Consider the following 26,483-nt stretch of genomic DNA (forward strand, 5'->3'; position numbering starts at 1 on the left):
GAATGAAGAAAGAAAATGTGGTATATATGTACAATGAAAAATTATTCAGCCATAAAAAAAGAACGAAATCCTGCCTTTTGTAGCAACGCGTATGCAAATGGAGCTCATTATGTTAAATAAAACAAGCCAAGAACAAAAAAAAACCAAATATTGCATATTTGCAGTCATATGTGGGAGCTAAAAATGTGAACCTCATAATGACACAGTAGACTGGTAGTTACAAGCACCTGGGAAGGGTGAGAAAGGGGGAATGAAGAGAGGTTAATTAATAGATATAGAACGACTAGTGTTTTAGAGATCGGTAGAGTGACTACAGTTTAATAACTAGAAGAGAATTTGAATGTTTCTAGCATAAAGATGAATATTTAAGGTGATGTATATCACCAATACACTGATTTGATCTTCACAAATTGTATAAATGTATTAAATTATCAGACACAGCCTGAATATATGTACATTTATTATGTTATGGGCTGACATGTGTTTCTCCCAAATTCATATGAATTCTAATCCCCAGTATCTCAGAATGTGACTGTATTTAGAGATAGGGCCTTTAAAGAGATAATCAAGGTAAAATAAGATTGAATGGGTGGGGCCTAATCCAATATGACTATTGTTCCTGCAAGAGATTAGGACATAGACATGCTGCGTGCACAGAGAAAAGACCACAAGAGGACACAGTGAGAAGGAAGCCATCTGTATATGAAGGTGAGAGGCTTCAGGAAAAAAATTAAAAATTGCTGATACCTTGGATCTCAGGCTTACACCTCCAGAACTGTGAGAAAATAAATTTCTTTTGTTCAGGCCAGGCACTTTGGGGTATTTTGTTATGAAAGCCCTAGCAAATGAATATAATCAGCATTTCAATACAGCCACATCAGTGATTCACCTAAGGTGAAATAAACAGTGAAGCTTGGGTACTGGAACTGATCTCTGAATTCTACGCTGTTTGGAAAAAGAACCAACAAGTGCTGCATAGTAACTGAATATGGAAAGATGTATAGCTTATCTACTGGAAAAATGATTGGTGCAAGAGAAAAGCATTAACAGAAGTTTGAAAAGTCTGAAATCATGAGAATACGTAATAAAAAATCAATAGCTCTTAACTAATGTCTATGATGCCAGGCTGCTTACCTTTTATATATTACCTCAAATTAACATAATCATCCAACAAGATTTTATGCCCATATTAAAGTTGAAAATAAATGAAAATTCAAAGGCTATCCAAAGCCACAAAGTAGACTTATGTTTTGAAACCAAATTTGCCTAAAGATAATCCTCTCCTCTTTCCAATATACCATTCTGTTCTCACCCATCAAATGAACAGTGGTATAATACGTACTACAGAATATTATAGGGCCATTAAAATGCTTAAGAAAACTCAGAGGTTGGTCAACAGCCACACAGATCTCAAATACTCCTTTTTCTGTCTTTCTCTTTGTTCTAAGTTTTCTTTAATGAGAACGCACAAGCTAAAAATAAACATAAGAACTCTTTAAAAACAGAAAGCATTATATAAAGCCAAAGATCATAAAATGAGAAGGCTTTCTCTTCAATTTGAATGATGTACACCCCTGTGATTAAAAAGAGACATACAGAGGTTTTCAGGTATCTTTAGGAGCCCAGAATTTAAATGAACAACATTGTAGTTTCAGATTATTATTTATTTTTGAGCGAATATACTTCTTGGCTTACCTTATGGCTTCTGAATCAATGTGCACAGGTGCGATTCTTTCCAACAGAAATTTGACCATCTCTAGAAAAGGATTTGTTGGTTGCTTAGGATTTGCAAGTTTCCGGGCTATTTCTCTCTATAGAAAGAAAGGAGTTTTACCAAAAATGTGATTTGCTTTCATATTTTTGAAAAGAAAAATGACTGTAGGCCAAACAAAGGAACTGAAATATTCAAAACCAGCATAAGTGGTTAAGAATCGTCCGCGCTAGACCCTGACTAAAATTTTTATACCCACCAAGCAATGACTGCAAAATCTGGACAGCAGAGAAAAGTGGATGATGTGGTTTCTGAGTGAACACAAGCCTTGCCTCACAATTCTTCGATTAAATTATTGGTTGATATAGCAACTTTTTTTTTTTTTTTTTTTTTTTTTTTTTGAGACAGAGTCTAACTCTGTCACGAAGCTAGAGTGCAGTGGCACGATCTTGGCTCACTGCAACCTCCACCTCCTGGGTTCAAATGATTCTCCTGCCTCAGGCTCCAGAGTAGCTGGGATTACAGGCACGTGCCTCCATGTCCAGCTAATTTTTGTATTTTTGTAGAGACGGGGCTTCGCCATATTGGCCAGGCTGGTCTTGAACTCCTGACCTCAAGTGATCCACCTGCCTTGGCCTCCCAAAGTGCTGGGATTACAGGCGTGAGCCACCACATGCCTGGCCTATCGCAACCTTTTTAATACTCTAATTTAGAATAAAAACAATTTGTACTTTTATGGGTATGCTTTATTGGTTTTAATTATTTCATAATTTGACAGAACATTGTGTTTTGTTTCAGTTAATTTTTTTTTTTTTTTTTTTGAGCCGGAGTCTCGCTCTGTCAGTCACTCAGGCTGGAATGCAATGGTGCAATCTTGGCTCACTGCAACCTCCGCTTCCCGGGTTCAAACAACTCTCCTGCCTCAGCCTCCATAGCAGCTGGGTTTAAATGTGCACGCCACCATGCCCGGCTAATTTTATATTTTAAGTAGACACGGGGTTTCGTCATGTTGGCCAGGCTGGTCTCAAACTCCCGAACTCAGGTGATCCACCTGCCTCGGCCTCCCAAAATGCTGGGATTATAGGCATAAGCCACTGTGTTTGGCCAGTTAATTTGTTTCTTAAAAAATACATATTCAGGCCAGGCGCGGGTGGCTCATGCCTGTAATCCCAGCACTTTGGAAGGCTGAGGCGGGCGGATCACCTGAGGTCAGGAGTTCGAGACCAGCCTGACCAACATGGAGAAACCCCGTCTCTATTAAAAATACAAAATTAGCCGGGCTTGGTGGTGCATGCCTGTAATCCCAGCTACTCGGGAGGCTGAGGCAGGAGAACTGCTTGAACCTGGGAGGCGGAGGCTGCGGTGAGCTGAGATCGTGCCACTGCACTCCAGCCTGGGCAACAAGAGCAACTCCGTCACAAAAGAAACAAAAAGAAAAACATATTCGTAGATATATAAATACTTGCAAAATTTTTCAGTTCTGGAAGAACATAAGTGGAGGATAAATGAGAACTCTGTGCACTCCTAGAATTTTATTTATAAGAGCAGCGGCTCATGCCTGTAATCAAAGCACTTTGGGAGGCCAAGGCAGGTGGATTGCCTGAGCTCAAGAGTTTGAGACCAGTCTGGAAAACATGGCAAAACCCTGTTTCTACCAAAAAATACAAAAAATTAGCCAGGCGTGATGGCGCATGCCTGGGGTCCCAGCTACTCAGGAAGCTGAGGTGGGGGGGATCACTGAGATTGCACAGCTGCACAGACCCTGTCCCAAAAAAAAAAGCGAAAAACAAAAAAAAAGTTAACTAGCCATTTAAGCTCAAAGATTATGGTATTAGGCCGGGCGCAGTGGCTCATGCCTATAATCCCAGCACTTTGGGAGGCCGAGGTGACGGATCATTTGAGGTCAGGAGTTTTGAGACCAACCTGACCAACATGGTGAAACCCCATCTCTACTAAAAATATTAAAAAATTAGTCAGGCGTGGTGATACATGCCTGTAGTCCCAGCTACTGGGGAGACTGAGGCAGCTGAATCGCTTGAACCCAGGAGGTGGAGGTTGCAGTGAGCCGAGATCACGCCACTGCACTCCAGCCTGAGCGACAGAGTGAGATGCTGTGTCAAAAATAAATAAATAAATAAATAAAGATTATGGTATTAGATCAAATGTTCCTACCAAGAAAGACATTCTTGCTGGAAGTTTCTGAAGATGAGGACTTAGTAATTATGGAGACTGACTCCTCCAAAGACAGAGTTAAATTTATAATGTGCTGGACACTTGGGAAAGAAATTTAAGAACAAGGCTTTTAATCATAAAAATGCATAAATAGGTATCTTAGCTGAGGAGATAATGAACATTAAATATGCGTTCTAAACTACAAAGCAATAACAAATTATATCATTCTATTTATAAGATTTTCTCATAAAATATATTTTAGTGAAAGATGTTCAGAACAAAGGAGAAAAGGGAGAAAAGATTTCTATTATAAACTCTGTTATATCTTAATATAAATTACAAAGGTTACATTAAATTCGACATCATATATATTTGTTAATAGTCTAAGTCCAAAGGACTGAGATTCTGAAGGAAATTTCTTAGTCATTAGCAGATGTCTAACTCATTGTAACAAGCTGTAATTAGCTAAGCAATATTTCAGCATTAGAGAAAAGAAAAATATTCAGTGGTTAATCCCTTACATACTTTCCTGTAAACTACAGGTTCACATTTTAAATCTGAGTTTAAATACTATACTGTCTTTAGAAATCTTATGGGAGGAAATATCCCTAAAAGGGGATTATTTTCCCCTCTAGTACAGTTAGGTTGCTTTAACCTAAGAAAAGTATGTCACAGATTATCTAACAACAATATGACTACTGGAAAACTGCTAGGCAAACTGTATTACCAGTGCCTTAGAAAAGGTCACTAATAAATCAAAGAAGTAGGCATTAGAAAAGGCAATTATGATACGTAAACACAGAAAGAATTTTAAAAGTGCTCAGGGAAAAAGAAGAATGCACAATCATTTAAATACAGTATCAGAAATACACCTACGTATATAAACGCTAATACTAGATAAATAGTTTTTAAAGTGACATTTTTGTATTCTCACGTAACAATCTTACATTGAGGTAATCGCTCATAACAATACTTTACCTTTTAGGAAAGGACGGTTGGCAGAAAGTTTCAAAACAAAACCAGATAGTTGTCTGTATGCATGACAATGTTTTGGAAATTTCTGATCAAATCTATGGTAGCAATGTGTATTAATACTACTACTAGTATATATTTATTAATTGCATACATTGTTTAAGTACTCAAATATCAAAAAGATTAAGCTTTATTTTCAATATGCTTATAATTTATCAATCAGATTTTTAAAATAAAATACTGAAAGAGCTTAAAAAACACTGTCTATATTTTACCCCTTTCCTCTTTGTACATCTTTTTCTTTTGATAATTAGAAAAAAAATTGTTTTAGTCCGGTCACATAGTTCATGCCTGTAATCCCAGCACTTTGGGGTCAGTAGTGCAAGACCAACCAACAGGGTGAAACCCCATCTCCTAAAAACACAAAAATTAGCCGAGTGTGGTGATGCATGCCTGTAATCCTAGCCACTCAGGAGGCTGAGGCACGAGAATCACTTGAACCTAGGAGGTGGAGGTTGCAGTTAGCCGAGATCCCACCACTGCATTCCAGCCTGGGTGACAGAGCAAGATTCCATCTTGAAAAAAAACCAAAACCAAAACCAAATCTTGTTTTAAAAAGGTATTCTTTCATGTGCACACTAATTATCCTTGTGGCACAATTACTGTTATCATGGCTACTGAAAATAAATTCGAAGGAAATTTAATATCAATATTTGTTGCAGCTGGAATCAGTAATCTGGATAAGGATATAGCGGTTTCTTACAAGAAGCAACTTCCGGCCAGGGGCGATGGCTCACGCCTGTAATCCCAGCACTTTGGGAGGCCGAGGCAGGCAGATGGCCTGAGATCAGGAGTTCGAGACAGCCTGGCCAACATGGTGAAGCCCCATCTCTACTAAAACTACAAAAAAATTAGCTGGGTGTGGTGGTAGGCGCCTGTAATCTCAGCTATTCAGGAGGCTGAGGCAGGAAAATTGCTTGAACCTGGGACGGAGAGGTTGCAGTGCGCTGAGATCACACCACTGCACTCCAGCCTGGGCAACAAGAGTGACTCTGTCTCAAAAAAAAAAAAAAAAAGGCAACTTCCAAAGTTTTAATGTTCATATTACAATGACATGTGCATTACACTCATTGAATTATAAAAAGATATAACTAAACGGAAACAGGGCTGAGGCAGGAGGATCACTTGAGCTCAGCAGTATGAGACCAGCCGGGGCAACACAGTGAGATCTCATTTCTACAAAAAATCAAAAAATTAGCTGGGCATGCTGGCACACATCTGTAGTCCTAGCTACTTGGGAGGCTGAGCTTGGAGGATCACTTGAGCCCAGGAGGTCAAGGCTGTAATGAGCTCTGATCACACCACTGTACTCCACAGACTGGGCAACACGGTGAGACGCTGTCTAAACACACACACACACACAAAAAGAGAGAGACAGAGGCCATTCTCAGATTTGACTTCTCTTTCATTTCTTCTCTACCTCCTCCAAGTGATGTAATTGTGCTAATATACAGAACCAGGCCTGAATCCCAACACTTCCGAACACAACTGCAAAGACGCTATCTTCTTCCCTAAAGCATCTCCTCTGATATCCAATCAGCCAAACTGAAAATATAGCAGTCATTCTTCACACAATGGTCTAATTCCTATTCATCCTTTAAGACTCAACTTAGGAGTCACTTATTTTAGAATAAGCCATTCCTGGACCTATTTCCACCCCTGCCTGGAATGAGTAATGCTCCTTTATTTTACCAAAGCACACAATTCAATGGAAATATTTGTCAGCCTCTGTCACTTATTCTGCAAGCTCCATGAGAAATCATGTATTATACAATTTATTTAATTCATGATATAACAGTGTGTGCTTGATCAAGAAAAGATATTTGGACTTCTGAAGATACAATGCATATGCAGGTAACTAGGTAGAGGAGGGTTTTTAAGTGTAGTCCATAAATCACTCATGTTGAGACTTGGTTAAAAGATGGAGAGATTCATGATGCTACATCATACCTATTTTAAAAGATCCCTACTCTTTGTAAGGGTAAGACCTACAAAAATGACCATTTACTGAAACCCTGCAGGCAGTGCAGGGGGCCCTGCATTAGGCCACATATAAAATTTCATTTTACATTATTCTTTTAAAAATCCTATGAGGTTGACAATATTTATAGGTGAAGAAAATGAATAAGGAGGCTTGAAAATACTGAGTAACTTACTAAAGGTCATATTGGTAGTAAACGATATAGCTGATATTCAAACCGAGGACTGTTTCATTAAATTCTGAATAAACAAGCTTCCTGGAAAATATTAAAATTTGGGGACCACTCTCACAGGGGGGGCAATGGAGCATAAACTAGGATGCACAGCTGAAGCTATGGCAAGTATGTTGTCCTTCTCTAGGGTCAAGGTATAGAAACCTAAAACCTGAATTCTAAAGGGAAAGTAAATCTATATATCACATTTCAATTCCACCGCTCACTCTCATTCATTATATCCCCCACCCCACAAACAAATACACGTCTCTTTTGATAATCTTTGCTCAAAGTATTTTTGCTAAGATTTTTCAGAAATGGAACTTGGACAAAGAGGGAAGAAAATATTAGATTTCTATGCCTACTAACTCTCATACCAAGTAATATCTACCTCTTGAGAAGTGAGATATGATTTTAATTTATGAAAATAAGGAGGTAGTGATAAACACACATTAGGGTACAGAGAAGGAACTCTCAAGGATGGAATGCAAGCTACACAGAATGAGAGAAACTAAATTTTACATTTGCATATTGTTCTTTATTCTTCTACATCAGAAGAGGAATGGGGATATTAGAGGAAATATGTAAATAATATTCAGTAGCCCATAGGGGAAAGGACAAACTCATAGAGGTACTCTAACAGAGGTTGTTTTCATGTGTGCCTAACGGGTATTCTAAGTCCCACTTTACATATAAGAACATATAGTTAAATAACATACTCAAGTCACACAATGCTAATATAAGAGCTAGGAAAGAAGGTATAATGAACTCATGCTCTTACCACTGCAAGTGCAGTATTCATTTCTACCTCACTGGTTCCTAATATCAAGAGCACTGATTGGCTATACTGTGTGGCTGTTGCATTCACAGTGTTGGGATTACAACAGTGAGTCACCGCACCCAGCCTTTTCAAGCTATTTCATTGTCTGATCTAATTATAACAGTAGATTCTCTGCAGGACACAGTACTCTGGAACTAGAATTCTAAATGCCAAAGAAGTCAATGAAACTTCTAAGCGTTGTCAGCAAATTACTCAGCTCAGAAATACAAAGCTTACTGGGCATGGTGGATCATGCCTATAATCCCACTACTTTGGGAGGCCAAGGTGGGTAGGATCACTTGAGTCCAAGAGTTCAACACCAGCCTGGGCAACATGGTGAAATCTCGTCTCTACTAAAAATACAAAAATTAGTCAGGCATGATGGCGCATGCCTGTAGTCCCAGCTACTTGGGAGGCTGAGGCAGGAGGATCATTTGAGCCCTAGATGCAGAGGTTACAGTGAGCTGAGATTGTGTCATTACACTCCAGCCTGGGTGACAGAGCAAGACCCTATCTCAAAAAAAAGAAAAAAATAATTAAGTAAATAAAATTTTAAAAAGAAGTGCAAAGGTTGAGGTAGTCTGGGCATTTGGCACATCCATATTCCTAGCCCTGAGAGACAAGCCCACTCTTCTCTTCCCTAAATTGATTTTCCTCCCCATGTCCTCCTAATTATTGGTATTTGTAATGGTATTCAGATCTCTATGCTGAATAAAAGATACTTGTTCTATGCAGCTAGACCTCTTTGCATATACATCTATTATAGTCCTTATCCTTTATAAGTTATTTTAAAACTATCAACTCTAATCCCTTCTAGAACAAAGTTAGACGTATGTAATTGAAATTACGTTTCTCTTATTTGTCTCTATAAGCCCGGTCCCAAGCATAGTACTTGACGTTTATGTGTAACATTGTGAGAAAGATTATTTATTTAAATCCAATAGGGCAGTGCAGGGCCCTTATACGGAGAAATACATACCCTCCCCCGGCCCACACACACAAAGAATTATCCATCACTCAATGGTGGAGACAGATTTTGAGAAATGTGTTGTTGGCCGGGCACGGTGGCTCACACCTGTAATCCCAGCACTTTGGGAGGCCAAGGTGGGTGGATCACGAGGTCAGGGGATCGAGACTATCCTGGCTAACACGGTGAAACCGTGTCTCTACTAAAAATACAAAAAATTAGCCGGGCGAGGTGGCGGGTGCCTGTAGTCCCAGCTACTCGGGAGGCTGAGGCAAGAGAATGGCGTGAACCCCAGGGGGCGGAGCCTGCAGCGAGCCGAGATAGTGCCACCGCAGCCTGGGTGACAGTGAGACTCCATCTCAAAAAAAAAAAAAAAAAAAAAGAAATGTGTTGTTAAGGCAATTTCATCATGTGAACCTCAGAGTGCATGCACACAACCCTAAATGGTATAGCGTACTACTTCTATGCTACAAAATTGTACAGCATGTTACTATGATAAATACTGTAGGGAACTGTAACACAGTGGCATTTCTGTATTTAAACATTACCTAACCATAGGGTAAAAATATAAAAGATAAAAACACAATATAAACCATAAAATAAAAATGCCATATAAAAGATAAAAAACAGTACACCTACATATAGAGCACTTACCATAAATGAAGCTTACAGGACTGGAAGTTGATCTGGGTAAGTCAGTGAGTAAGTGGTGAGTGAATGTGAAGAAATAGGACATTACGGTACACTACTGTAGACTGTATAAACACTGTACACTTAGGCAGCACTAAATTTAATTAAACATTTTTTCTTTCTTCAATGATAAATTATCCTTAGCTTTTTGTCATATTTTTACTTGATGAACTTCAAGGGTTTGTTTTTGTTTGCTTGTTTGTTTTTGAGACAGTCTCGCTCTGTCGCCCAGGCTGGAGTACAGTGGCATGATCTCAGCTCACTACAAGCTCCGCCTCCCAGGTTCACACCATTCTCCTGCCTTTGCCTCCAGAGTAGCTGGGACTATAGGCGCCCGCCACCATGCTCAGCTAATTTTTTTTTTTTTTTTGTATTTTTAGTAGAGACGGGGTCTCACCGCGTTAGCCAGGATGGTCTCGATCTCCCGACCTCGTGATCTGCCAACCTCAGCCTCCCAAAGTGCTGGGATTACAGGTGTGAGCCACTGCACCTGGCCCAGTTTTTTTTTTAGCTTTTAAAAAAATTTTTGGAGACAGGATCTTGTTCAGTCACCCAGGCTGGAATGCAGTGTTGTGACCATAGCTCACTGTAGGCTTAAAATCCTGGGCTCAAGTGATCCTCCCATCTCGGCCTCTGGAATAGTCAGGACTACAGGTGTGCGCCATCATGTGTAGCTAGTTTTCTTTAATGTTTTGTAGAGGCGGGGGTCTTGATATATTGCCCAGGTTGGTCTCAAACTCCTGGCTTCAAGTGATCCTCCTGCCTAGGCCTCCCAAAGTGCTGGGATTACAGGTGTGAGCCAATGTACTGATCTTTTTTTTTTTTTTTTTTTTTTTTTTAGCTTTTTGACTCTTTTGTAGTAACACTTAGCTTAAAACACATTTTGTGTACAGCTGTACACAAAATGGTTTCTTTCCTTATATCCTTATTCTACTAGCTTCTTCCTATTAAAAATTTTTTTGGCTGCATGTGGTGGCTCACACCTGTAATCCCAATACTTTGTGGGGCTGAGGCAGGTAGGTTTCTTGAGCTCAGGAGTTCCAGACCAGCGTGGACAACATGGAGAAACCCTGTCTCTACAAAAAATAAAAAATTAGCTGGGCATGGTGGCATGTGCCTACAGTCCCAGCTACTCAGGAGATTGAAGGGAGAGGATCACGTGAACCCAGGAGGCTGAGGATGCAGTGGGCCATGATAACATCACTGCACTCCAGTCTGGGTGACAGAGCAAAACCCTGTTTAAAAAAAAAAAAAAAAAAAAGTTTTAAAACTTTTTTTTGTGCAAAACTAAGATACAACCACACACATTAGCCTAGGCCTACGCCGGGTCAGGATCACCAAGATGTCACTAGGTGATAGGAATCCTTCAGTTCCGTTATAATCTTTTTTTTTTTTAATACTTTAAGTTATGGGATACATGTGCAGAATGTGCAAGTTTGTTACATAGGTATACATGTGTCACAGTAGTTTGCTACACCCATCAACCTGAGTTCTGTTATAATATTATGGGACTCCCAAAATATATGTGGTCTTATCTTTGGCCAAAATGTTGTTATGCAGTATACCATTTTAGATACATCAAGAATCTTTTGCTTGGGTGTGTGGCTCATGCCTGTAACCCCAGCACTCCGGGAGGCCGAGGTGGGTGGATCACCTGAGGTAGGGAGTTCAAGATCAGCCTGGCCAACATGGTGAAAACCCATCTCTGCTAGTAACACAAAAAATTAGCCAGATGTGATGGCGCATGCCTGTAATCTCAGCTACTCGGAAGGCTGAGGCACAAGAATCGTCTGAACCCAGGAGGTGGAGGTTGCAGTGAGGTAAGAAGATCACTTGAAGGAGTTTGAGACCACCCTGGGCAATATAGAGACAAAAATTTTTATTTTTTCCTTTTCTTGAGACAGTCTCATTCTGTCACCCAGGCTGGTGTGCAGTGGCATGATCTCGGCTCACTACAACCTCCACCTCCTGAGTTCAAGCAATTCTCCTGTCTCAGCCTCCTGAGTAGCTCCGATTACAGGCATGTACCACCACACCTGGCAAATTTCTGTATTTTTAGTAGAGATGGGGTTTCACCATGTTGGCTAGGCTGGTCTTGAACTCCCAACCTCAGGTAATCCACACGCCTTGGACTCCCAAAGTGCTGGGATTACAGGTGTGAGCCAATGTGCACGGCCTACAAAAAATTTAAAAACAGCTGGGTGTGGATGCGTGTGCCAATAGTTCTAACTATTCAGAAGGCTGGGGTACAGGATCACATGAGCACAGGACTTTAAGGCTGTAGTGAACTATGATTGTGCCACTGTACTCCAGCCTGGGTGACAAAAGCAAGACTATCTCAGGAAAAAAAAAACAAAAACCTGAATAAATGAATGCATAAGTTTTCCCTCCTGATAGCTTTAAGAACATTGGTTTTATATGAAATGAGTTCAAGAGTAGAATGAAGACAAAAGTCTAGATAAGAATTTACTTTATCTGTAAATGAAACCAGATATATGGTAATGTTACTACTACTAATTTATTGACAACAATTATTTCCATTCTAATACATGAAAGAAGAAAATGCACATGCACACAAGCATTCAGAAAATACTTATCAATTACTCAATGAATGTCTACTAAGTACAAAGTACTTTATCTTGTAAAATTCCTAAGACCAATCACCCTGGCTTAGTTCTTTAGTTATTTTCCTGGAATGTGGCTGACAGTAAATTGTAAATAGAGAATTAACTTGACAACAGATATACTCCAAAGTAATTCAGAGCTCACAATATTGTTACATTTACACAAATCACTGTATGTAAAACAGGCTTTAATGAAATACATATTTCTGTAAGTAAAGCTAGAGAAAAAGTGTAAAGTATGATTTACTAACCACACAAATATCTGCTTGTTTGCAAGAACAGGTTGGGCTAATTAATAACTCCAACTGAGACCGAAGTTTCTCATCATCGCCAAGAACCTGGTTAAATTTCTTCACAAAATCTTGTGCTTTCCCGGGGTCAGGCAAATTCTCTGTAAAATTAAAAGAGAATCAATATTAGAGAAGGAAAAAAAAAAACTATTCTAAGCTAAAAACAGGTACCATGAAAATATTGTGGAGCCACTAAAAGAAAATCAGCCTAACTGGTTCTTAGAAACAAAATTAAGATAAAGATTGTTCTCTTTTACTTAACATTAAATCAATAGTCCCACTGGGTAAATACTTTGTCTGCATTTACGTTTACTATATGTTTAGTGAGTAAATAAACATACTCACTTGCTATGGTCATCAGTTTTCCAAACATGGCAGAACAGTTAGCCTCTGACTGAAATTTAAAACAGAAAAAAAGAACAACTAGTCATATGTGTTAACAAATTTCCGTAACAAAAATCAATACTCATTACTGTACATTTTTCATGACGCTAAAAAAAAAAAGTTCATCATAGTCTGCTCAATGGAAAATGGTTTTACCACATATATACACTAAACTAACAACAAAGAATTACGTAGTAGCAACTATTAAGACAAATGGAAGGAAAGGAGATGTTGGGAGGAAGGTACTTAAAAACCCACAAGTATACAACTTTCACAGGAAACTTACATTGCCAGAAGATTGAAAAAAGATCAATGAAGCAATCAACATATAAACTTATCATATCAGAATTACTATGAAACTACATGCCACAAAAAATTAACTAAAAATATAAAGAGGAGAAACTTTTTTTTCTGCAAGAGTTCTGTTAGCTACTTTGTGGCCCATTACTTAAATACCTTCAGGAAAACCTTTCTAAAACGTACTTCCCTTTCCTGTATCCCATAAAGCATTACTTTATTATTAGTTTAAATTTATACTAAATTTGAATAATTTAGTTCAAAAGTTAGAAAACTATGCCCCCATGAGCTACCTGTTTTTGTTAGTAGTTTCGATGGAATATAGTCATGTCCATTCATTTACTTATCGTGTATGACTAATTTTGCAAAGGCAGGGTTGAATATCTGACCACAGACTCTATGCCTTGCAAAATATGTTTTTGCTATCTGTTGATTTATTTTCAAAGTTTGCCAGGCTAGGTGCAGCATCTCACACCTGTAATCCTAAAAATCTGGGAGGCCTAGGCAGGCGGACTGCATGAGCCCAGGATTTTGAGACCAGCCTGGGCAACATGGTGAAAACTCACCTCTACAAAAAACATACAAAACCTAGCTGGGTAGGGTGGAGAACACCCGTAGTCCCAGCTATTCAGAAGTCTGAGGTGGGAGGATCACCTCAGCCCAGGGACATCGAGGCTGCAGTGAGCTGTGATCGTGCCACTATGCGACAGCCTGGGCAACAGAGTAAGATCCTGCGTATTTATTTAAAAAAAAAAAAAAAAAAGTTTGCCCGCCCCTGTTCCAGCATCCATGTGTCCTTGAGGGGTCTGTTGATATGGTCCCCTGGTTAAGAACACCTATTCTAGTGAACACACTTAAAAATGTAAAGTTTTTTTCCCCCACCTTGCAAAAATTTAACAGCATTTCTTTTTTAGTTTGCCATTGGCATATTTATAGGATTGATATCTGATATTCACTCTATACTGAGAGACCATGAATCATGCAGTGAAAAAGAAATATGATGTCTAATGTAATTTTATCTCAAAATTTAATTCTAATTATTTGAAAATTGATTAACTATATATAAACTCTTAATGTCTGAGAACTTTATATAAACTAGAAAACACCATTTCTTTGCTCACACTAGAAAATAAGAGTTTGTTATATTTATTTTAAATGGAAATTTAGCTTGGACAACTACAGAAATTATATTTAACTGACATTTGAAAAGTAAAACAACTGAGATACTTTTTCCTTGTTTCATTACGTAGAACTACAGAAAATCTGAACAGTGACTGTAATAAACTATGAATTTAAACAAATTGTGAACCTACCGTAGGCTGCTTGTGCAAATCCAATAGTTCGCGTACATGGCTCCGAAGCATGTTCTGACACTTCCACATTTCGTTGAGAGCTCTGTAAAGTTATGAATATGAAAACACACATTACATAAAAATACCGGAAATTATTCAGCTTTACAACCTTTCTTGTTGCATGCTGTATATACACCATTCTTCTACATCTAACTAAAAGTTTAAATACCGCGAAATATATTTATTAGGATTTAAAACAATTTAGTACAAATGGTAAATATAAGCCATCTTATGAGAGAAAATATTTGAGAGGTTTAGAAAGATTAATAGGTAATACAGAGATTGAAAGATGTACTAAATACAGGTAGCTAGAAAGTTCTGGTACAAGGAAAGAAAATCTCAAAATGCAAGGGACATACAACAAACTGAAAAACATGTATATGCTTGGAGCACAGGGCATGTGTGTGGAGCATAAGGAAGCCGGAGCATTCCACAGACACAGATCAAATCATGAAGACCTTATTAAAAAGGCTAAGGCATATACATGAAGCACTATAGACTATTTTGAAAAATGAAGTATCAAAAATGATGCAGATTCAAGATGCCAAATTTACATTACTGTGTTTATTCTAAACTTTTCTCTCTCCAGGAACACAAATTTTCTTCTCTCAGAAATCCCATCCATATTTCCAGGTGCCCAGATGACCTCTGAGAAATTACTCATCTCTAAGCACTCTTTGTCAGATATTTTGAAATGTAAACAAACATCAAAACCTTAAGCAAGGAAAGGGATTAGTAACCATGATACAACACTATCTTAATAGAATTTCTGCCAAAATGACAGTCTTTTTTTCTTTTCTTTTTTTGAGACAAGCCTCACTCTGTTGCCCAGGCTGGAGTACAATGGGATAATCTCGGCTCACTGCAACATCTGCCTCCTGGGTTCAAGCAATTCTCTGGCCTCAGCCTCCCTAGTAGCTGGGATTACAGGCATGCACCACCATGCCCAACTAATATTTTTGTATTTTTAGTAGAGATGGGGTTTCACCATGTTGGCCAGGCTGGTCTCGAACTCCTAACCTCAAACTATCTGCCTGCCCCGGCCTCCCAAAGTGCTGGGATTACAGGGGTTAGCCACCACGTCTGGCCTAAAAATGCAGTCTTAATTTAATAATGCAGGAACACTTGAAGAAGCCACAATGGCAAACTGTCAAATTCCTAACTCAAAATTCTCTCTCTTTTTTAAGACAGTCTCACTACGTTGCCCAGGATGGTCAAGCTTCTAGGCTGAAAAGATCCTTCCATCCTCAGATCAGAATTCTTAATGACATCACTCATTTACTTTGTGTATTTTTGACAAAAATTACATATACTATGATGTACAACATAATATATGTATATATTGTAACATTTACTTTAAAAAAAAAATCTATTAAAGTGAAATGACCACACATCCTAGTTGGCCTGGGACAGTTTGATTATGCTGGTTATCTGAGTAAAAATATCAATAGTGATCCCTTTCAGTCTGAAAATAATCCAGTGGGACCATCAATCATATGGCCATCCTACACAGAGAAGATCTGAATATGTTCACCCAACAAAGAATCAGTATTCAGTTATTAGGCTAATATTTAGTCTGGAAGGATAAAGCACCAGTAGTTTTAGACACTAGCCACAGGTATTTTGACGTGGTCATTTATTTGAACACCTGAAACCATCCTACTACTGACCTGGCTGCCAAACACGCCTACACATATAAGAATAACCTGAACATAAATCATAATATTTTGTCTATAAATATTTACCTGAGGTCCTTGATTCAACTATAGAAGCAGCAACAATCCAATCAATAGTAATTAATTAGATAAGATGAAGTAATTTTATGAAATCCTTAGGAAATACAGCAGTTATTTGAAAAGTAACTTACTTTACAGCATTTGGATCCAAACTAGCATATAAGTAATATAAGCATTTCATTCTCTCTTCTGTTTCCAGGTTGTGGGGGACAAGATACTGAGCAAAGATTTTCTCTACCAACAGTCTAGGAAATAACAACAACAAAAAAAACCTAAGTGACACAATTATTCTATTTTTAAGAAGCAATTTTTTTTTTTTTTTTGGAGACAGGGTCTTGCTCTGTCACCCAGGCTGGAGTACAGTGGTGCGACCTCGGCTCAGTGCAACCTCTGCCTCGCAGGTTCAAGTGATTCTCCCACCTCAGCCTCTCCAGTAGCTAGGACTACAGGCGCGTGCCACCATGCCCGGCTAATTTTTATATTTTTTGTAGAGACAAGGTGTCCCTATGTTGCCAAGGCTGATCTGGACCTCCTGGGCTCAGGCAATCCACCCACCTTAGGGTCCCGAAGTGCTGGGATTAGGGGCATGAGGCACCGCACCCAGCCAACATTTTAAGTTTAACCATCTTATGCCAGGATACCATATCAAGATAATAGCTATGTGTGCACATACAATGGAAGATATCAGTTTATAATGACTTCCTTCTTGGAAAACTTTCAGTACAGTTTAACTTTAGAGACACGGTTACTGTCTGTGGCTTTATAATTTGTCAGTACGAAACATTTGTTCTAGAAGGTTTAAATGTTATTCCTAAACACAGGGTGCTAGGCTGTTCCGCCTATTCTTCTTCAGCAGTCTAGAACAAAAGCAAATTCATTAACGCCATATAAAGCTATGATCCGCGGTAGAGCTAATTCTCAAGAAACTCATTAATTTCCTCTGATTACAGTTCAGCCCATTTCCCATGCTGTCACATAGTTAAAAACAGGGGGACCCCCCCCTTCATATTACTTCCAGAAAATGTAGTTTTTCCTGTGTACATCTGATTATTGTTCTCTCCATAATCTAAATTCCTTACCAATATTGGAATATCCTTCTTGCTAGTACCTATTGTTTGTATCTTCTTGCTTCTATTATTTAATATCACTGGATTAAGAATATACAAGGTCTCTTAATTAACAAATGAAATACATATCCAGTGATGCCAAAGAAGTTAGTTTAATTAAACAAAACAATGGAAACTATTCTGCACACACCAAGTATCATTTGTACGATCCAATATAGAATTATAAGTAATATTCAGAAAATGAAAACAACTTAGTAATTCCTCTACTGGTAGTGGTGTAAAAAGGAAAGTAACTAGTAGTTAACTCAATAGTGCTCTCTTGCCACACATTGGGCTAGGATGCTTTACATTCATTATTTTATTTAATCTACATGATAATCCTGTAGGAAAGGCACTATTATTTTTCCTTTTTATATAAAACTGAAGTGCACAAGACGTTAATGAACCTGTGTAAGAATACACATCTAATAAAGGGCAGAGTGAACATTTGGTCTCTAACTCCAAAGTCCATGCCTATTTCATATTATAAGGCTACCTTATAATCGTGGACAGAGTCTTGTTTAAACACAGTATATAAAAATATGTAAAAAGTTATCTCTAAACTTAGAAATAAATGATTAATCAAGTTGAATAAACTTAATTTTATTTATGAAGTAAATACGTAAAAATAAGAAATTACTAAAACATTAAATAGACATTTTTTAAGTAAAAAGTAGTTTTATACTCAACCATTCTACCAACATATTAAACTCACTTGTCGTCAATGCTGTTCTGATAATAAATATGCAGAAGTTTGTCCTTTATCCAGCTGACTTTCTCTGCAGCTTCCTTTCCTGCTTCACCATGAAGACAGTATTTCTTATAAAGCTGAGCCAGACCCATCATAGCTTCTTTTCTTACTCGCCACTAAAAAGCATAAAATTTATTAGATGAGCAAGATAACAAAACTCTGTACTAATCTCCAAAGACTGCCTTGACTTCATTAGGTTGTACAGTCTTATGTGTGCCTTTATAAACTGGCACACTATTTCTCTTCAAAAGAGGCTTTACAAACAATTTGATTTCTTTTTGAGATGGAGTCTCACTCTGTTGCCCAGGCTGGAGTGCAGTGGCAGGATCTTGGCTCACTGCAAACTCCGCCTCCCAGGTTCACGCCATTCTCCTGCCTCAGCCTCCCAAGTAGCTGGGACTACAGGCGCCTGCACACCCGGCTAATTTTTTGCATTTTCAGTAGAGACGGGGTTTCACCCTGTTAGCCAGGATGGTCTCGATCTCCTGACCTCGTGATCCACCCGCCTCGGCCCCCCAAAGTGCTGGGATTACAGGCGTGAGCCACTGCGCCTGGCCTACAAACAATTTTGGATCTATTTAGAAATTTTCCAATGCAAATATTGCTAAATGATCTACTTTTTTCTTTTTAAAGAAATGGGGTTTCGTTACGTTGCCTAGGCTGGTCTCAAATTCCTGGGCTAAAGTGATCCTCCTGCCTTAGCATCCTGAGTAGCTAGAACTACAGGTTACTGACTTTTTATTTCCCTTGAAAACTAGTAATAATCTTATGGGAGATTTCATTTGATTCTATTGAGATTCTATTGATTCTATTGAAAGAAAATTCACCAAGTTTTAGAAGTGATTATAATTCCCCTTGCAAACAAAACCCCTATTATCTGGAATGTTTTAATTGCCAGTTACATCCCTTTAGATGTTAACTTCGGATAAGAACAAAGTTCACTATCAAGAATTCTGGGCCAGGCACGGTGGCTCATGCCTGTAATCCCAGCACTGTGGGAGGCCAAGGCAGGTGGATCGCTTGAGCTCAGGACTTGGGGAACTGACTACCCAGTGAATCTAAAATCCTAGTAAATCTAAAATTGTAGTGAATCTAGGAGTTGAGTTGGCTGACTACAGTGAATCTATAAATATGCTCACAAGCTGACAAAACCTGCCCACTCACACAGAGCTTCCAATCAGCCGTGCAGTGATTCAGTTAAAAATCTGAGCAAGGGCGGGCATGGTGGCTCACACCTGTAATCCTAGCACTTTGGGAGGCCAAGGCAGGCGGATCACCTGAGGTCAGGAGTTCGAGACCAGCCTGGTCAACATGGTGAAACCTGGTCTCTACTAAAAACATAAAAATTAGCCGGGCATGGTGGCACACACCACTAATTCCAGCTACTTGGGAGGCTGAGGCAGCGAAATCACTTGAGCCTGGGAGGCAGAGGTTGCAGTGAGCCAAGATTGCACCACTGCACTCCAGCCTGGGTGACAGAGTAAGACTCTGTCTCAACAAAAAAACAAAAAACAAAAAACTGACCAACTATTCAAGGATCATCAGACCTTTGAGGAACGCTTTCAACAGTAAAGAGAGGGACCAAAACAAACAGGCCAGAGGAGGAAAACAGGACTCAGCAGAAACAAAGATAATACAGGCAGTAAAAGACACTTTCAAATATCCTCAGGGAGATAAGATTTTACACCATAAAATAAGACTCAATTCCTCTGACGAAGAAAGGAAGGAAGATAGGGAGAGAGGCAGGGAGAAAAGGAGGGAAGAAAGCAAGGAAGAAGAAAAGGAAAGGAGGGAAGAAAAAAAGGAAAGGAGGCAGGGAGAAAGGAAGTTAGAAAAATTAATGATTCAATCTGAGGAAACTGATTTAAAAAATAAAAAAAAAGAAAAACAAAGAAAAATTAGATAACGAGAGGTGCTTTTGGAAATTAAAAATGGAGATGAAGTAAAAAAAAAAAAAAAGATAAGAAAATTAAACTATCAGTCCAAGAATTTCAACATCAAATTAAAGAGGTCCCAAAAGAGAGAACAGGCTCACGCCTGTAATCTCAACACTTTGGGAGGTGGAGGTGGAAGCAGGCACAGATCCCTTGAGCCCAGAAGTTCGAGACCAGCTTGGGCAACATGGTGAAACCCGGTCTCTACAAAAAATACAAAAATTAGCCAAGTATAGTGGTGCACACCTGTAGTCCCAGCTACTTGGGAGACTGAGGTGGGAGGATCGCTTGAGCCTGGGAAGAGGAGGGTGCAGTGAGCTGAGATTACACCACTGCACTCAAGCCAGGGCAACAAAGTGAGACCCTGTCTCAAAAAAAAAAAAAAAACCTTAGTGATCACCGTAAGTGAACTTCCTTACATTGCAAACCTAAAAGGCAAATGATTTAGCTAGTTAGCAGTAGATTCTTTGGGACTTTTAGAGGTTGGGAAGGTTTAATAGGGTAGGAAAAAAAGGTTGTGAGAGAAGAGACAGGAAAGGAGACCATAAAAACTTAGAATGAGGATCATCATAAGATGTAAGAAAAATAATAGTAAAAAAAGATATCTGTGTATTAAAAAAAAAAAAAAAAGGAGCAGCAGCAGCTGAGTGTGATGGTGGGAGCCTGTAGTACCAGCTATTCAGGAGAATGAAGCAAGAGGATCACTTGAATCCAAGAGTTCAAGTTCAGCCTGGGTAACATAGAAACACACCACCTCTAAAAAAGAGGGGTGGGTGGGAGTATATTATCTTTGGTGTATTTAAGTCAATACTTCTTTATAAATTTTTTTGTATCATTTTCTCATTTTTTAGGCCACTTATTAGATGGAATAAAACTTTGTTCCTATATAACAGGTTAGCAAAAGCCTTTTGACATTTCTTACATAAAAACAAAAAACAAAAAACAAAAAACAAGCAATAAAATCTTAAGATGAAATCCTGTTCCCAAATTTCTAGAGGCTATAACCAAGGTCATCTAACTTATTAAACCAAAATCTGGGTCAGAAAATATCCAGTAGGTGTTACTGTTACCACACCATACAGTTTCAGTTAGGAAGATTCATTTATTCAACTTTCTGAAACTATGAAAAAACTGTAATAGTAGTGAAACTTTTTAAAAGGGGGAAGGGAGGAATGCCAGATAACCACTAGGGGGAGAGTCATTTCATTTAAATTAAAGCCAAGGGAAAAAAATCTTCAAAGTTAAAATTACTAACACTGTTGAACAACTTAAAAGTTATCTGCCTTTTTTTAAACATCTGGCTCCTGTGACAATTTTAAAAGTAAAAACTTAAAGAATACCTCTTTCTATATTTTAAAACCAAAACCAATTACTTTTCTACCCTGAAATTATAATACTCATTTGCAGACGAAAGTAATTTTCAACTACACCTCAAATAAAATAATAGCATGTTGCAAGGCAATCATGAAACATGCTAGAAATGTTAGGCCTAATCAGCCTGCCTTACACGTCTGTCTCTTGTTTACACCTGACCCTATTCATTAGTTGAATTCTTAGCACTACTTTTCCTTAACAATCCATGTTTTCTTTTCGTTTTTTTTTTTTTTTTGAGACAGAGTCTCGCTTTGTCACCCAGGCTGGAGTGCAGTGGTGCGATCTCGGCTCACTGCAAGCTCCGCCTCCCGGGTTCATGCCATTCTCCTGCCTCAGCCTCCCGAACAGCTGGGACTACAGGTGCCCGCCACCATGCTCAGCTAATTTTTTGTATTTTTAGTAGAGACGGGGTTTCACCGTGTTAGCCAGGATGTTCTCGATCTCCTGACCTCGTGATCCGCCCGCCTCGGCCTCCCAAAGTGCTGGGATTACAGGCGTGAGCCACCGCGCCCGGCAATCCATGTTTTCAACTGCATCAAATGGAGAAAATCACAGGAAAAATAACTAAACATATAACCATCATTACTGTCCTTAGCTTGGCACATCAATATGTAAACGTCACTTTCTTAGGAAGTGATATTCTTTAGTTCAATGAATGGCAGACCCAGCTAAGTTATTCAAGAAAGTCATGTGAAAATGTTAACTATAAGAATAGACGATCAATCACTATTCTTCTGAAACTCATCATGTAAATAAAAAGGTAAAATTTTGATTAACTTAGTGGTTCTCTTATGAAGGTATGATAGACAAGAAACCCATGCTTAAGATCTCAAAAGGTATAGAATCCAATGTATTTATTCATAAGGATAATTAAAAGATATGCAGGAAACATACAAATTAGGAGCTCTTTATCATTGTTATTAATTTGATTTTCACACAGAAAGACATTAAATGTAACAGAAAATGATACCCAATTGTATTTAGCAATTTAAACAGTAAATTACAAAAGAATAAAATGCCTCAGATTTTACCCGTTTATCCAGTGTTCTTTCCCTTACAAAGCCAAGCAGCTGATCATTTACTAAGGCCAGGTCCCTCTTGGCAGCTGTTATTATAGTAACAATGACATCATGACGAATAGCTTCTTCTGGATCATGTGATCTAACCTTTAAATATTCTGTAATAAGAGAAAAAAACTTAGGCTAAATGTTAGCTATGTAATTTGTCATGATTTGGAATGGAAAGAAAAGAACAGAAATACATTAAGTTTTTGTCCATACTAAAGCAATGTTTGTAAAATATGGCATGAAATTAAATCATGTTATTTTTACAGCAGCAGTACTCTACTGTAATCACAAAACTGCACTTAAAACTCCAAAGTTGGCCAGGTGTGGTGGCCCACAACTGTAATACCAACACTTTGGGAGGCTGAGGCAGGCAGGCAGGTCGCACAAGCTCAAGAGTTCATACCAGCTTGGGCAACATGGCAAAACCCCGTCTCTACGAAAATTACCAAATAAAAAAACTCATTAGCCAGAAGTGTAGTGGCCCGCCCCTGCAGTGCCAGCTACTTGGGGGGCTAAGGAGGCAGGATAACTTGAGCCCAGAGGTCAAGGCTGCAGTGAGCCAATATCAAGCCACTGCACTCCAGCCTGGGTAACAGAGTGAGGCCCTGTATCAAAAAATAAAATCAAATAAAATAAAATACTTCACAGTTACATCTTTTTTAGTTTTATTTTTTGTTGTTGAAACAGAGTCTCACTCTGTCACCCAGGCTGGAGTGTAATAGAGCCATCTCGGTGCACTGCAACCTCCGCTGCCCAGGTTCAAGCAATTTTCATACCTCAGCCTCCGAGTAGCTTAGATTACAGGCATCTGCCACCGTGCCTGGCTAATTTTTGTATTTTTAGTAGAGATGGGGTTTCACCATGTTGGCCAGGCTAGTCTTGACCTCCTGGCCTCAAGTGATACACTGTCTTGGCCTCCCAATGTGCAGGCGATTACACGCGTGAGCCACCATGCCCACAGTTACATTTTAATAATGTATTTTCATCAGTTATCCTGGAAAAGTCAAATCACAATGCAGTATCTGATCTATGTCAGCTTGAATTTCAGTTACAAATTAAAAGGCTTAAAAGAAAAACAGTGAAAATGCTTATGGCAATTTAGCTGATAGGTATATACCTGCAAATTACACAATATAAAATCCAGAATATTTTATAATCTCTTCAAAAATTCTTAAATAATTTATAATACAAACTAATTCTAAACAAAAAAATGTTGTTGCCCCTGTTCTTTTTGGTAAATAACAGCCTGTTGATAAAAACCACTTATGTGCTGCTACCAAACAGGTAGATTTAAATGCTCTAGATTCAAAAGAATGAAAAATTCTAGTCTAGTGCAGAAGATAATCATGTTCCCACTTATTATTAAATGCCACTATATTTAATTAAATAGACATAATGATTTCTACCCAAATCCAATGTCTTAAGAAATACACTACTTCCTTAAATTATGATTTTCAAAAAATTTCAAAGGATTAAAATATGAAGATTTTAAGATGGGCATTGTAGCACCCGCCTGTAATACTCGGGATGTCAAAGTGAGAGGTCACTTGAGCCCAGGAGTGAAAGCCTTTCTCTTAAAATAAACAAACAAACAAATAAAGAGATTTTAAATGTTATTTTATTACATGAACATGAAATCACTTCTTAGTGCACAACAAATGAAAACCCGAGACCATACCAGAGTTAAAACCTACTTGGAAAGTGAAGTTAGGTCACAAGTCATATCTACAATATAGTTGTATGATTATGCTAATATCTGTAATAAACCAGCTAGCTTACCTGTGAGATCCTTCGCTAAATCTGGGTGATTCATTAAACAATGACTGGCAAATTTCACACTTTCTAATCTCACAGGAACATGAATGTCATTAAATCTACACAGAAAAAGATTGCTAAACATTAATTGTAAGGCAAAATAATCACTCTCAAATCAGGTATATCTAACATGAAAATACTCATACACAACAATAGTTACTGATTAGAAAATCGGTTATGAGCTAAGGTATTCTGAAGGAAGAATATAAAGTACACTATAAGGTGAAAGGACACAATTTCACAAAAACATTTTCACAAACAGAATTTCTTTACCATGCTAAAACTAACTAACAAAAAACAGTATAAACAAACACATCCCTCAACCCAAACTATACACTTTATGGAGTTAAAATCTGAGAGCTTAATATTATGCTACAAAGTAAAAAATATTCAAAACACACAAAATCAGTTTGAAGAATAAGTTTATAGGAGATTCCAGGCACAGTGGCTGACACCTGTAATCACAGCACTTCGGGAGGTGGAGACAGGTGGGGATTGCTTGTGGCCAGGAGTTTAAGACCAGCCTTGCACACATGGCAAAACACTGTCTGTACAAAATATACAAAAATTAGGCAGGCATGGTAGCATGCCTCTGTAGCCCCAGCTACTACTCAGGAAGCTGAGTTGGGTGGATTGCTTGCACTCAGGAGTTCAAGATCAGCCTTGAAAACACAGCAAAGCTCTGTCTCTACAAAAAAACACAAAAATTAGCCGGGCGTGGAGGCATTCGCCTGGTAGTCCCAGCTACTTGGGAGGGTGAGGTGGAAGGAGTGCTTGAACCCGGGAGGTCGAGGCTGCAGTGAGCCATAATTGTGCCACTGCACTCCAACCTGGGTAACAGACCCTGTCTCAAAACAAAACAAGACAAAAAGTTTATATGAGACAAACACTGGGAAACTTGAGGTTGAGAGCAAACCATATATACGGGGCAAATCCGGAAGTTCAAAGATGAGTGCAGAAAATGTGTTACTAGCTCAGGCGTGGTGGCAGGTGCCTGTAATACCAGCTACTCAGGAGGCCGAGGCAGGAGAATTGCTTGAACCCACGAGGCAGAGGTTGCAGTGAGCAGAGATCACGTCACTGCACTCCAGCCTGGGCGACGCAGTGAGACTCCGTCTCAAAAACAAAAACAAAACCAAAAAAAAATGTGTGTTGCACTGTCTCACCACTTAAGTTTCTTTTGGCCAGCACCAACTGGTATTACAATGCTCTTTTAAAGGTCTAGTATACGTAAGAATTCAATTAACATACAACACAATATGTAGACTCAAAAATGCACATGTTGGCCGGGCGCGGTGGCTCACATCTGCAATCTCAGCACTTTCGGAGGCCGAGGCGGGCAGATCATGAGGTCAGGAGATCGAGACCATCCTGGCTAACACGGTGAAACCCCGTCTCTACTAAAAATACAAAAAATTAGCCGGGCGCACTGGCGGGCGCCTGTAGTCCCAGCTGTTCAGGAGGCTGAGGCAGGAGAATGGCATGAACCTGGGAGGCAAAGCTTGCAGTGAGCCGAGATCGTGCCACTGCATTCCAGCCTGGGCAACAGAGCAAGACTCCGTCTCAAAAAAAAAAAAAAATTCACATGTTAAGGATAAGGTAAGGAACCCTCAAATTTAAAATAGATTATTAGGCAACTTTTAAAATATACTGATTAATGGTAAATAATGTGATCTGAAATAGCTGGAAGTATTTTTATTTTTGAAATGATCTCATAAAAAAACCAAGTAAACAAAAGTTGTTTAATAAACGTCTTAATGTCTATGGCCTCCTACTTCTTTACCCAGATAAAATTTTCATGTGTTAATAAAATCTTGCATTTAGGATTTATAATTCTCTGGCTGGCAGAGAAAAATTATACATTATTAATGATCAAGTAATTACAAAGTACCAAAACACTTAACGCTATAATTATGGAAAATAATACTGCAGACTATGACTTGTTTCTATGAATCAGAGACACCACTACAGTTAGCAGTGAGTGTAAAATAATGAGTGTCAGAAACTTATATTGGGTGATTTCATTTTTAAAAGTAACCAAAGTGAAAAATGAAGCCTTGCATTTTTGCTTAAATGATTTACAAAAAATATTTGATGTCCATCCTGGGATAGGGAATTCCTCCCCCATAACTTTGAAAGTGCAGTTGCTTCATTCCCACCATTCAAAAT

General features: G+C 38.6%; 1 protein-coding gene across 2 annotated transcripts in view; it reads right to left on the reverse strand.

Moving 5' to 3' along the window:
• PDS5A (PDS5 cohesin associated factor A) overlaps window positions 1–26,483 on the reverse strand; it is a 160,158-nt gene that overhangs the window by 68,677 nt on the left and 64,998 nt on the right. For both annotated transcript variants that reach the window (XM_054485487.2, XM_063664480.1), the window contains exons 10-17: window positions 24,279–24,373; window positions 22,464–22,609; window positions 18,089–18,240; window positions 16,399–16,512; window positions 14,493–14,574; window positions 12,844–12,892; window positions 12,460–12,599; window positions 1,696–1,811 (exon numbers count right to left, since the gene is read on the reverse strand). In XM_054485487.2, the coding sequence (XP_054341462.1) occupies window positions 1,696–1,811; window positions 12,460–12,599; window positions 12,844–12,892; window positions 14,493–14,574; window positions 16,399–16,512; window positions 18,089–18,240; window positions 22,464–22,609; window positions 24,279–24,373 (894 nt within the window). The remainder of the gene's footprint in view (window positions 1–1,695; window positions 1,812–12,459; window positions 12,600–12,843; window positions 12,893–14,492; window positions 14,575–16,398; window positions 16,513–18,088; window positions 18,241–22,463; window positions 22,610–24,278; window positions 24,374–26,483) is intronic.

The sequence above is a fragment of the Pongo pygmaeus genome, chromosome 3, assembly GCF_028885625.2.
Source record: "Pongo pygmaeus isolate AG05252 chromosome 3, NHGRI_mPonPyg2-v2.0_pri, whole genome shotgun sequence".
NCBI classification, from domain to species: domain Eukaryota; kingdom Metazoa; phylum Chordata; class Mammalia; order Primates; family Hominidae; genus Pongo; species Pongo pygmaeus.